General features: G+C 43.0%; 1 protein-coding gene across 2 annotated transcripts in view; it reads right to left on the bottom strand.

Moving 5' to 3' along the window:
* The window catches only part of TOM1L1 (target of myb1 like 1 membrane trafficking protein), a 196,761-nt gene that overhangs the window by 90,476 nt on the left and 93,950 nt on the right, over positions 1–12,335 (bottom strand). For both annotated transcript variants that reach the window (XM_075347461.1, XM_075347460.1), the window contains 2 exons: positions 11,379–11,456; positions 2,642–2,758 (listed from right to left, as the gene is read on the bottom strand). In XM_075347461.1, the coding sequence (XP_075203576.1) occupies positions 2,642–2,758; positions 11,379–11,456 (195 nt within the window). The remainder of the gene's footprint in view (positions 1–2,641; positions 2,759–11,378; positions 11,457–12,335) is intronic.

Consider the following 12,335-nt stretch of genomic DNA (forward strand, 5'->3'; position numbering starts at 1 on the left):
CCGCCAACCTACCGGGAGAAGAACCACCGCAGCCGTCTGTGGGACCCGTCCATCCAGCCGTTTGTTTTACCGGAGACTTTGTATTCATCATTGGCTGAGTGAGTACCACTGTGCCGTGCGGCACCGCGCTGCCCCCGCGACCCTGCACCTCACCAGGTCCCGTAACCCGCCTGCCATTCCTCCCTCACCGGGCCCCGGGACAACCAACCCCTCTACCCACGGAGGGGAAAAACAACATCCAAGCTGCTCCCTGTCATCGCTCCCAGGATCCCCGTCCAGAGCAGCGGTGGTGTCACAACCTCACCACAACCGTGGGTGGCGTCACGGACAATAAATCCCCAAAACCATTCCCCTTTTCACTCACGGGCGAGGAGCGCCGCTCGAGTCACCGGGATCCGGCCCACCACTCGAGCTACCGACCGAGCAGCAAGTGAAGCAGCAGCAGCGCCGGACCCAAGCGTGGTGAGCGCAGCGTCCCCTCCCCGCCCGCGACATTGGATGATGGCAAACCTCTAGCTGTGAGAAGTTAGGTCTGTGTTTTATTCAGCAAGCACAAATCTTAAAAACGGTAAAAGACTGAGCAGTGCGGATTCATTATTTGAAAACTTTAACTTTGAAAGGTAAAGACTCCCAGTAGAGGTTGTGCTTTTTTTTTTTCAAAAGTCTTAATAGTCTAGGTAAAGATGTTGAACATTATGGCTTCACATTGTGTTTGTCTATTGACTGGCAGTAAAATGCTGTCGGCCTGCACCAACCTGGCCCCAAATTTACTACTTTGCCGAAGTTGCCTTACCCAAAGTCACTAATGGTATGCCACTGTATCTCCCAGGCATCATTTCAATACTCCGTGTTCCACCATCTAGGATATGTCTTCTGACTTCAGTGCAATTGACCAGTTTCTCCTGGTGCAAAGTCTCTCATCCCTTAACATGACAGACTTGAACCTTTCTTGGATCTATTCATACTTCTCAAACCAAACATTTAGGTGCCGATTCATCAAAGCCTTTATGCCACAAAAGTCACAAAATGTTTCCACAATCATGAGTCGTATAAAATTTTTACAATTTTTTATGTTTTCATGTTACTTTGGATTAACTCTGCGGAAATGGATGTAGTAGAGGAGGAGCTGGCGTGGTGATCATAGCTACCCTCTCTTTATTATGTCGAATTCATCAAATCAGCTAACATTTTCTATGCCAGAAATGCTACTCTAGTCCCTGACTGGAGTAGCATTTCTGGTGCATAAGATAGAGGCACACGCCACTAACCTGAATTCATTAATTGGTGTGCTCCTCAATGAATTCAGCACCGTTTATTCTGTCAATACTGATGTAGTGAAAGCTTCCCCATAGTACCTTCATTAACACACCACCTCATGATGTTCCCCTCTATCTGTTGGCATCCCTCTATTTTCTGTCCTGGGACCCCTTCACAGTTTATACTTCTGGTCTGGGATAGCATCTACTTTTTTGCTAATGACATATAAACTTTTGTCTTTTGTCCAGATATTATCTCCCCACCATCAAGAATTCCAAAGTGCCTCTTAGATATATTTTCCCTCTTAACCTCTTGCTTTGCAAAGGTCCATTTGCGTGTAAAGATTATTGTGTGTTCCTAATGCTAATCTTTCAGTGTTATCAGGCTTCTGATCACCCAATGAACGAGCAAAATGCTCATCCAACTAGTGAAATGATATTTTGCTGCATCTTCTTGTGTATTCAGGTCCTGTGTAGTCAAGCTCAATTGCAGCCTATGTGCATTGAGTGGTCTATCACACATTGAAAGTGCAGTCTGTCTGTGTTAATAGGCAATTAAATGATGTTGGCTCAGCAATCAAATTGTTCACTAGTGCAAAAGCTCATTAGGAGTAACTGCACTTTTAAACATCTACCATTTTAATTAACCCCCCCCCGAACTCGACTACTGCAATGTCCTCCTCACACCTATCCCTCACACCTAAGCCTTCTTTACCTCTGAGATCCAGTGATGTCACGTCAACTTCTAGTTTCCGGTAATACCAGTCCTGGCTGTGGTAACCTACATTCAGCTGCGAACAGGCCGGGTTGCACTCCGGAGCACAGCTGAGAGCTCCGGAGTTCAGTGCAGGTAACCGCAGCCAGGACTGGTATTACTGCAGTTCCTCCAGTAGCCAGTCCGACGCTGGTGGCCACTATGCTGAGTAGTGAACCACCCCTTTAACTCCACCCAACATTCAATTGTCCAGAACTCCCATACACATTTGCTGTCAACCAACTGTATACTGTATATCTGGGGCTTTAGATTTCTCTTCTAGATCCCTAATACTCTAGAATTTGCTACCCCAAAACTGTGACTTTCACCCATATGTAAACATTTAAAAGAATGCTGAAAACCCAACTCTTTAGCAAAACTAGCAACACTGCTGTATGAGAAGATAATAAAAATATATAACATATAATATGTATTGTAAACCTTGTTTTCAAACTTTTCATGTCTACACTGTCCTGGCGCTTAAAAAAAAATAAATAAATTAAAAAAAAAATGACAATAATAATGATAAATAATGATTTTGTTGGGTTTTATCTATTAGTGCCATTAAGCACAAACTCTTGATTCTCAGATAATGGGTCATCCTAGTCACTAATCATAAATGAGAGGATACCTGCAAGAGGTCCATGTCTTGCTGTAGTTCTGTTCCTGGGGTGTTCTCAAGCAAGATTTCTGACATGACAGTCATATTCATTTTCACCATATCCAGTTCACTGTATAGTTTACCGATCTAGGGAACAGAAGACGTTTTAATATGGTAGCCATTATTACTAAGATGACATTATATGGCTTATGTCAGGAGAGTCACATTATATAGCTTAGGTCAGGCCATTCACACACTATCTTATGTAAGGAGAATCATATGGCTTATGTCAGGAGAGTCACATTATATGGCTTATGTCAGGAGAGTTATATTATATGGCTTAGGCCAGGCCATTCACAGAGTCACATTATATGGCTTTTGTCAGGAGAGTCACATTATATGGCTTCGATCCGGCCATTCACACTATATCTTATGTAAAAAACGAACAAGAAATTACGACCAAAAATCCCCAATTCCTGAAAAAGTGACACTTTATTAAACAGGGTAGGTGAAAGGACAAAGTTCCTCTGGTTCACCCAGGGCAGTTCGTACCTCCTCTTTTTCATCCCTTTCCTCGATGAGCGACCATTCTGATGCATTCTCTTCTCAATCTAGCATGATTACCAGATCTGGAATGACTATTGGAAAGCCAAGGGATAACAAGACATCTTCTACTAAATTGAACACCTATAAGACTCCTGGATATAAATATTCTAACAAGGTGATTAATTTGAGTTCTCATGTCTTGTCTCCCTTTGACACTTCCCTTTTGGAGAAAGGTTTTTTCTTCTCACCTACTGGCAGATTTAATGAATTCGTGGCCACAAAGGATTTACGCCTGTTTGCTCGCTCTCTGATTTTTAAAAAACATTTTTTGATGCTAATTTGGATAATCTTTTTCCTACAGAGGAGGAACAGATAGCCCTGCATGACCTCGAGGAACTTGCCATCGATCACAACACGTCTGAAGGAGGTAAGATTCCTCCCTCAATACGTCCTCATTCTAGAAAATTCCCTCCACTATCTTCCCGTGCTAACATAGATTTGTTTGTACAATTGGTCTCAAAAGAATTCGATAAAATTCCATCCTGTATTCTTCATGACAATCTTACTCGGCAGGAACTTGTCAGGTTGCGGGAGTTATGGGCGCTGCCTGGTGTCGTGCTGAAGCCGGCGGACAAGAGTGGGAACATTGTTGTCTGGCCAAAGGATCTTTATGAAAAAGAGGCATATAGACAGTTGAGAGATAAGGTCTGCTATAAGAAGTTGACCTTCAATCCATTGTCTGCCTTTACCACTCAGCTTCAAGGGATCCTTTAAGTGGCACTGGACAACAATGTTGTCACCAAGGAGCTGGCTTCGTCTCTTCATGTGGCTGAGCCCGTGATTCCCACACTGTACCTCCTGGCAAAGGTACATAAGGATGTGAATTGGCCACCAGGGAGACTAATCGTGTCAGGTAGAGGGAATTTTCTAGAAAATATTAATCGGTGGATCGACACCAAGCTTCAGCCATTGGTTGAAGGTCTACCATCCTTCACCAAGGATAGTGGCGAGTTCCTCGGGAAAGTTGATAGACTGTGTGTGGGGGAGGAAACTATACTGTTGACAGGTGATGTGGAATCCCTGTACACCAGTATAAGACACTGTAACGGACTTCGAGCAACTCGGTTTTTTCTCGAGATGTCCAATCTACCTATGGATATTGTATCTCTTATTATGGAGTTATTGGAATTTACTTTAATGCACAATTCTTTTGTTTTTAAGGGGTCCTTTTACCTACAGCTTCAGTGTACAGTGATGGGGGCTTCTTTTGCCCCTGATATGCCAACTTGTTCCTGGGGCTGTGGGAGAGGGACCTCTTCCTGTCAGATCATCTGCCATCGATGGACCGTGTCCTTTTTTGGACACGGTACATCGATGACATTTTTTTGATCTGACAGGGCACGGAGGTAGAACTCCACGAGTTTATGAAGATCCTTAACTCCAACGGTATGAACATACATATCACATACACCCACCACGCGCAGTCCATTGACTTTCTTGATGTCACAGTTGCGAAGGACTCATCCAATACTATTCAAACCGACATTTTCCGTAAAGAAACCGCAGGAAACATGCTCTTGCATGCGTCTTCATCGCATCCTGATTATATGATTCGGTCCATCCCAGTAAGCCAATTTCTACGTCTTCGTAGAATCTGCTCCACACATTCTTATTTCGAAAAGAGAGCTATAGATCTCAAGCATAGATTCTATGCTAGAGGCTACAGTAAACGATGTGTAAAGAGGGCCTATAATAGGGCCAGACATTCCACCCGTCACTCTTTGCTATATGCCCCTAAGAAGTCACAACCACGCGAAGTGATAAGATTTGTCACAAACTATCATGGTCAATTTTCGACCATGAGGTCTTGTCTGCAAAAATTTTGGCCTGTATTGCAGGCAGACGCCATCTTGGCTCGGATAATTCCGGATAGACCAATGCTGAGTATCCGCAGATCTAAAAATCTGTGTGACTACCTGGTTACCAGCCACTATGAGGGTGTTACACAGCCATCTCCCTTTGGTTTTGTGACCCCTCGAGTTGGTTGTGTACCCTGCGGTCAATGCGTGGCCACCTGCCCTAAGATTTATGTTGGTTTGATGACTAGACAGTTTAAAGTTCGAATTAGGGAACATGTGAATGGGATAGTGGCAGCAGCTGACTGTCTTGATATTTCTTCATTGAAGACTATCCCTCGCCACTTCAGGCAATATCATCAGTCTAATCCGACACTACTTAGGGTCAGGGGCATATATCATCTTGATTCTAATATAGGTAAAATCAGCCAAAGATTGGCTACGATGGAGACCAAGTGGATATGGACCCTCAAAACCCTTCACCCTATGGATCTTAATGAAAACATCTCATATGCCTCATTTTTGTGATGGTTGCGGTTCCGGGGTGTTCTCATATTTATTGTGAGTTTCTTTTCTTGATTTTAATCTAATTTTTTTTTATATGTTTTATTCAGACATCATCCTCTTGCTTTGAAGGATCCCACTTCTATACTCCTATTCTGTTTACAATGGGTCGGACATTTTTGGAATTATGAAGCTACCAATGGATATATGAGGAAATTGATCATCTTCTTTGTACTTATCTTATATATACTGGCTATTAATATTCATTCTATATAATAATATTTAAATTGTGATATCTTGATGTGTTGGTAATATTATATAATTGTAGTCTAATATTGAGATGATGGCATAAATATGATTGTTTATGGTGATATTGCCTTTTTACTCCTTATTATGACCTTTCTAAATATGTCTCCATGAAGGAGGATGTGATAATGGATTATATGCATTATTATATGGATAACAAAGTTTATTTAAAATTGTATCTTAACTAATACCATTTTCCATTATGTTATATTGTATTCCATCTATTTGGCTATATACTACCTGTAAGATCCATAAGGTGTGCTAAATCTGACCCTATATTATGGCTGGACGTTTCTGCACATGTTTATGCCAATTTATATAATGTGATCCTTTCGTTTACCATGGTGATCCCGGTGGGACGCCATCGTGCCGCTGTCTTGATCAAACCCCATGTGACGTCTGCTCACATGACCACCACGTGATTACATCGCGTGGTCGTCATGTGACCGGAACTGTCAGATGTGGGGTGATGCGGCGGGCGAGTGGCGTCCTTTGTTGCCGGGGCATTACATGCGTCACGATCCCGCCCACCGGGCGTGATTGGTTGATGCCTTTGTTTTATTGCGCACTTCCCCTCATTTCACCACTCCCCCTGACGAAGGCTTCTGTAGCCGAAACGGCCGTTGGGTGGACGCCGGAACCAGGTGGATCTTCGGTATTGACCTCCCAGGTATGTTAGCACTTGTGACTATTTAGTCTCAGCAATAAATTGGCCTTATAATTATACTAGATATAGACGAGCCCTTGTTCCCTAATTTCATCAGTGTTGTAATCCCGTTAGGTGATTTAGGGTATGATATAAACACTGTATTGCCACACTGTTGCTGGGGGACTCTCACCCTTATAATAATGTTTTAGGGAACTTTTTTGGCTTAACTGTGCTTGTTCACTTTTCCTGGTTGGAGGGGTCTCTGGCTTCTATACCATGTATACAGTTTCTATTCTATACTGTGTATATAATTAATTTGATACTCTGATGTTATAATGCCAGTGTTGGGTTAAATAGCTACCCTCTGGTTGCCGGATTTCCCTGGCGTCTGCATTCTCACTTGTACTTGTGCCGCTTTTCACCTACCCTGTTTAATAAAGTGTCACTTTTTCAGCAATTGGGCATTTTTGGTCGTAATTTCTTGTTCATTTTTTATGTATTAATACAGCGACTTGCCCTGGTCCTATCCAGTATCAATGATACCATGATTTTTATTTATATCCTATATGTCTTGATCTGGTAATTATGGGGTGGCTGTGGCTTGTGTTTATTATATCTTATGTAAGGAGAATCATATGGCTTATGTCAGGAGAGTCATATTATATGGCTTATGTCAGGAGAGTCACATTATATGGCTTATTGTCACGCTCCCCGGGTCCTCGGCTCCCCTCCCCGGGTCCTCTGCTCCGCTCCCCGGGTCCTCAGCTCCGCTCCCCGGCTCACCTGCCATGCTCCCCGCTCTCCAACCTCCGGTGCCCGTCCTTCCCAGGCCCCCTGGTCTCCGCTCCCGGCGCCCGACGGCTTCCCAGGTCCTGGCCGGCTCCCCTGCGTCCTCCTCTCAGCTTCCTTCCCTGGCTTCTGGCACCCGCGCCGCGCGCATGCGCATTAGGGCGCGCGCGCGGTCACTGACCCTTTCTTAAAGGGCCAGTGTCAAATTACAGGAAATGATGCACATAGGTACAGGGTATATAGGGGGTTAATGTCCAAGGGAGCGGGGCCTGTTCTTCGTGTTTTCCCAAGCTAGGAGTCAGGTCTCCTTGTGTTTTGTGAGATACTTACCTCTCTATCTTCTAGAGCCGATCCTGCATCGCCATCCGGTTCTGCGGTACCTCGAACCCCGAACGCTGTCCATCTGCCATCCTGACAGTCCATACCATCTCGGATCCCTGCGGTGACCCGTCATCTCGCTCCAACGGTTCCGGACCCCGCCTGACACCATCACGGCTTCCGAACCTGAGCTCCGTCACCCGGACCACCATCAGTGACCTCGTGGTCCCAGGGACTTCTCCATTTTCTCCCAGTGCACGGACTGTCCTGCTACCTACAGTGCTCCGGCTACCGGACTCCTTTCCCTCATCCGGGAGTTCGGCCCAGTGGATCCACCTCCAGGGTCTACCCGTCCATCTGGCCCAACACTTATGTCAGGAGAGTCACATTATATGGCTTATGTCAGGAGAGTCACATTATATGGCTTATGTCAGGAGAGTCACATTATATGGCTTATGTCAGGAGAGTCACATTATATGGCTTATGTCAGGAGAGTCACATTATATGGCTTAAGTCAGGCCATCCCCATTATATGGCTTATGTCAGGAGAGTCACATTATATGGCTTATGTCAGGAGAGTCACATCATATGGCTTATGTCAGGAGAGTCACATTATATGGCTTATGTCAGGAGAGTCACATCATATGGCTTATGTCAGGAGAGTCACACTATATGGCTTATGTCAGGAGAATCACATTATATGGCTTATGTCAGGAGAGTCACATTATATGGCTTATGTCAGGAGAGTCACATCATATGGCTTAAGTCAGGCCATTCCCATTATATGGCTTATGTCAGGAGAGTCACATTATATGGCTTATGTCAGGAGAGTCACATCATATGGCTTATGTCAGGAGAGTCACATTATATGGCTTATGTCAGGCCATTCCCATTATATGGCTTATGTCAGGAGAGTCACATTATATGGCTTATATCAGGAGAGTCACATTATATGGCTTAAGTCAGGCATTCCCATTATATGGCTTATGTCAGGAGAGTCACATTATATGGCTTATATCAGGAGAGTCACATTATATGGCTTATGTCAGGAGAGTCACACTATATGGCTTATGTCAGGAGAATCACATTATATGGCTTATGTCAGGAGAGTCACATTATATGGCTTATGTCAGGAGAGTCACATCATATGGCTTATGTCAGGAGAGTCACATTATATGGCTTATGTCAGGAGAGTCACATTATATGGCTTATGTCAGGAGACTCACACTATATGGCTTATGTCAGGAGAATCACATTATATGGCTTATGTCAGGAGAGTCACATTATATGGCTTAAGTCATGCCATTCCCATTATATGGCTTATGTCAGGAGAGTCACATTATATGGCTTATGTCAGGAGAGTCACATCATATGGCTTATGTCAGGAGAGTCACATTATATGGCTTATGTCAGGAGAGTCAAATTATATAGCTTAGGTCAGGCCATTCACACTATATCTTATGCAAGGAGAATCATATGGCTTATGTCATGAGAGTCATATTATATGGCTTATGTCAGGAGAGTCACATTATATGGCTTATATCAGGAGAGTCACATTATATGGCTTAAGTCAGGCATTCCCATTATATGGCTTATGTCAGGAGAGTCACATTATATGGCTTATGTCAGGAGAGTCACATTATATGGCTTATGTCAGGAGAATCACATTATATGGCTTATGTCAGGAGAGTCACATTATATGGCTTATGTCAGGAGAGTCACATTATATGGCTTAAGTCAGGCATTCCCATTATATGGCTTATGTCAGGAGAGTCACATTATATGGCTTATGTCAGGAGAGTCACATTATATGGCTTATGTCAGGAGAATCACATTATATGGCTTATGTCAGGAGAGTCACATTATATGGCTTATGTCAGGAGAGTCACATTATATGGCTTATGTCAGGAGAGTCACATTATATGGCTTATGTCAGGAGAGTCACATTATATGGCTTATGTCAGGAGAGTCACACTATATGGCTTATGTCAGGAGAGTCACATCATATGGCTTATGTCAGGAGAGTCACATCATATGGCTTATGTCAGGAGAGTCACATTATATGGCTTATGTCAGGAGAGTCACATTATATGGCTTATGTCAGGAGAGTCACACTATATGGCTTATGTCAGGAGAATCACATTATATGGCTTATGTCAGGAGAGTCACATTATATGGCTTAAGTCATGCCATTCCCATTATATGGCTTATGTCAGGAGAGTCACATTATATGGCTTATGTCAGGAGAGTCACATTATATGGCTTATGTCAGGAGAGTCAAATTATATAGCTTAGGTCAGGCCATTCACACTATATCTTATGCAAGGAGAATCATATGGCTTATGTCATGAGAGTCATATTATATGGCTTATGTCATGAGAGTCATATTATATGGCTTATGTCAGGAGAGTCACATTATATGGCTTATGTCAGGAGAGTTATATTATATGGCTTAGGTCAGGCCATTCACAGAGTCACATTATATGGCTTTTGTCAGGCGAGTCACATTATATGGCTTATGTCAGGAGAGTCACATTATATGGCTTTTTTCAGGAGAGTCACATTATATGGCTTATGTCAGGAGAGTCACATTATATGGCTTATGTCAGGAGAGTCACATTATATGGCTTATGTCAGGAGAGTCACATTATATGGCTATGGCAGGAGAGTCACACTATAGGGCTTGCTAGCTGAAGTACCCGGGCGTTGCCCGGGATAGTAACTGTCTCACTTCGAGTTTCTGTCTGTTTATGTGTCTATCTCTGTCTGTATTTGTTTCTCTGTATCAGTCTCTCCGTCTGTCTGTCTCTATCTCTGCGTCTCTATCTCTGTGTCTCTCTCTTTCTCTGTGTCTGTCTGTCTCTCTCTACCTGTAAGTCTGTCTCTTTCCCCGGCTGTTTCTTTCCCCGGCTGTTTCTTTCCCCGGCTGTTTCTTTCCCCAGCTGTCTCTTTCCCTGGCTGTTTATTTCCCAGGCTGTCTCTTTCCAGGGCTGTCTCTTTCCAGGACTGTCTCTTTGCCCAACTGTCTGTTTGCCCGTCTGTCTGTTTGCCCATCTGTCTCTTTCCAGGGCTGTCTCTTTGCCCGTCTGTCTCTCTCTCTCTGTCTCTTTCCTCGTCTGTCTGTCTGTGTCTCTGTCTGTCTCTATCTGTCTTTTTCTGTCTCTCGCTAACCATCTCACCACCGACATCTTATTACCTCACACATAAGCTTCTTATACCAACAGTTTATTTTGTTCCTATAGCAACCACTGATATTTGCTATTAATAGCCTCTATCTCCCACCTCCATTCAGTTTAATAGAGACATGTTTTTTGGAGAGTAACTGTAAAGAGCGGGGTTACATTTTCCTGTCAAAACATAGTCTATGACGTACCCTGAGTCACATGGGGCGTCTGTGCAAAATTTTGTGATTGTAAATGCGACGGTGCTATTCCTTTAGCGTACACACACACACACACACACACACGCGCACGCACGCGTGCGCGCGCACACACACACACACACTCAGCTTTATATATTAGATGTCAGGGTATTCACAATATATGGCTTGTGACAGGAGAGTCACACTATATGGCTTATGTCTGGAGAATCATAATATATTGCTTAGGTCAGGGAGGACAACAGACTAGTCATGTTAGGAGCCAATTAATTGAAGGAATCAGCTTTTGGATCTACTTAATTGTAGTTTCTGTCTAGTGTTAAGTGAATAATAACAAAGCAGAGCATACTACATGTAACTACCTGTAATATAGCCATGTGCCTGAAGCCCGAGCAAAGGTCCCTTATATACAGACTGTACCTGTTCAGCTGAAAGCTGCTGCATAGATGACTCTGTTGATGGGGTAGTAGTTCCATTGGAAATAACTTTCTTGCCGCCCTGAAAATAAGTTGAAAAAAACATAGGTTCAGCTCTACAAAGGTAATGTGATATTGCTATTGTTTACAGGTGCTAATGAGATATAATCAGTGAAATTAGAACGTTTTTCTATTTGTGATACCATCTAATATGCAGCATGCTGCGCCATTTTATCAGAGGACAAACACAATGAAAGAAACCCATTAAACCCAATTACAGTCAATGGTGTTTATCAGACTCTGCTGTTCATCATGGGATGGATCCAGGACTGCAGTCTTTTTCAATTTTGGGAGCAAATCAATGGAAATGAAGAATGCATATTAGAACAGAGTCCAGCTTATTTGCTTTTTTATGTTCACAATATACATGTAAACTGACAAAATATATATGGATGAAAACAGGCAATTGACAAAAGAAGACTCATGAAAAGGACATAAGCCAAAAAGGATACGCAATGACTGAACACTGCAGTTTTGTGAAAAATCTCATCTCAACATCCATTTGTCAACTAAAGATAGAAAATGTCCAGTTATTTTACATATTGCTGATATAACCTGATATCTTGATCTTGACAAATCTTTGTGCATGTAGCACAATATTGACAAATTGATACACCGTATTTATATTGTATACATATTGAATCTGGCCATGACAATGTTCCCCTGATGCAGAGTTGGGAAAGTGGTTGTTAAATGGAGTTGAACACTGTTAAAACACATTAAACCAGCTGCAAAACAGCCCAAGAGGATCACTGAGCTACCAACATGCTTCACTGTAGGAAGGTTGTTCTTGTTAGTGTAAGCTGTATTCTTCAACCTCTGGTGATCCATAGGCCCAAAAAGTTCCAGTTTTGTTTCATTGCTGCTCAAAACATAATCTTAAATGTGGCTTATTCATACA

The sequence above is a fragment of the Anomaloglossus baeobatrachus genome, chromosome 5 (assembly GCF_048569485.1).
Source record: "Anomaloglossus baeobatrachus isolate aAnoBae1 chromosome 5, aAnoBae1.hap1, whole genome shotgun sequence".
Classification (NCBI taxonomy): Eukaryota; Metazoa; Chordata; class Amphibia; order Anura; family Aromobatidae; genus Anomaloglossus; species Anomaloglossus baeobatrachus.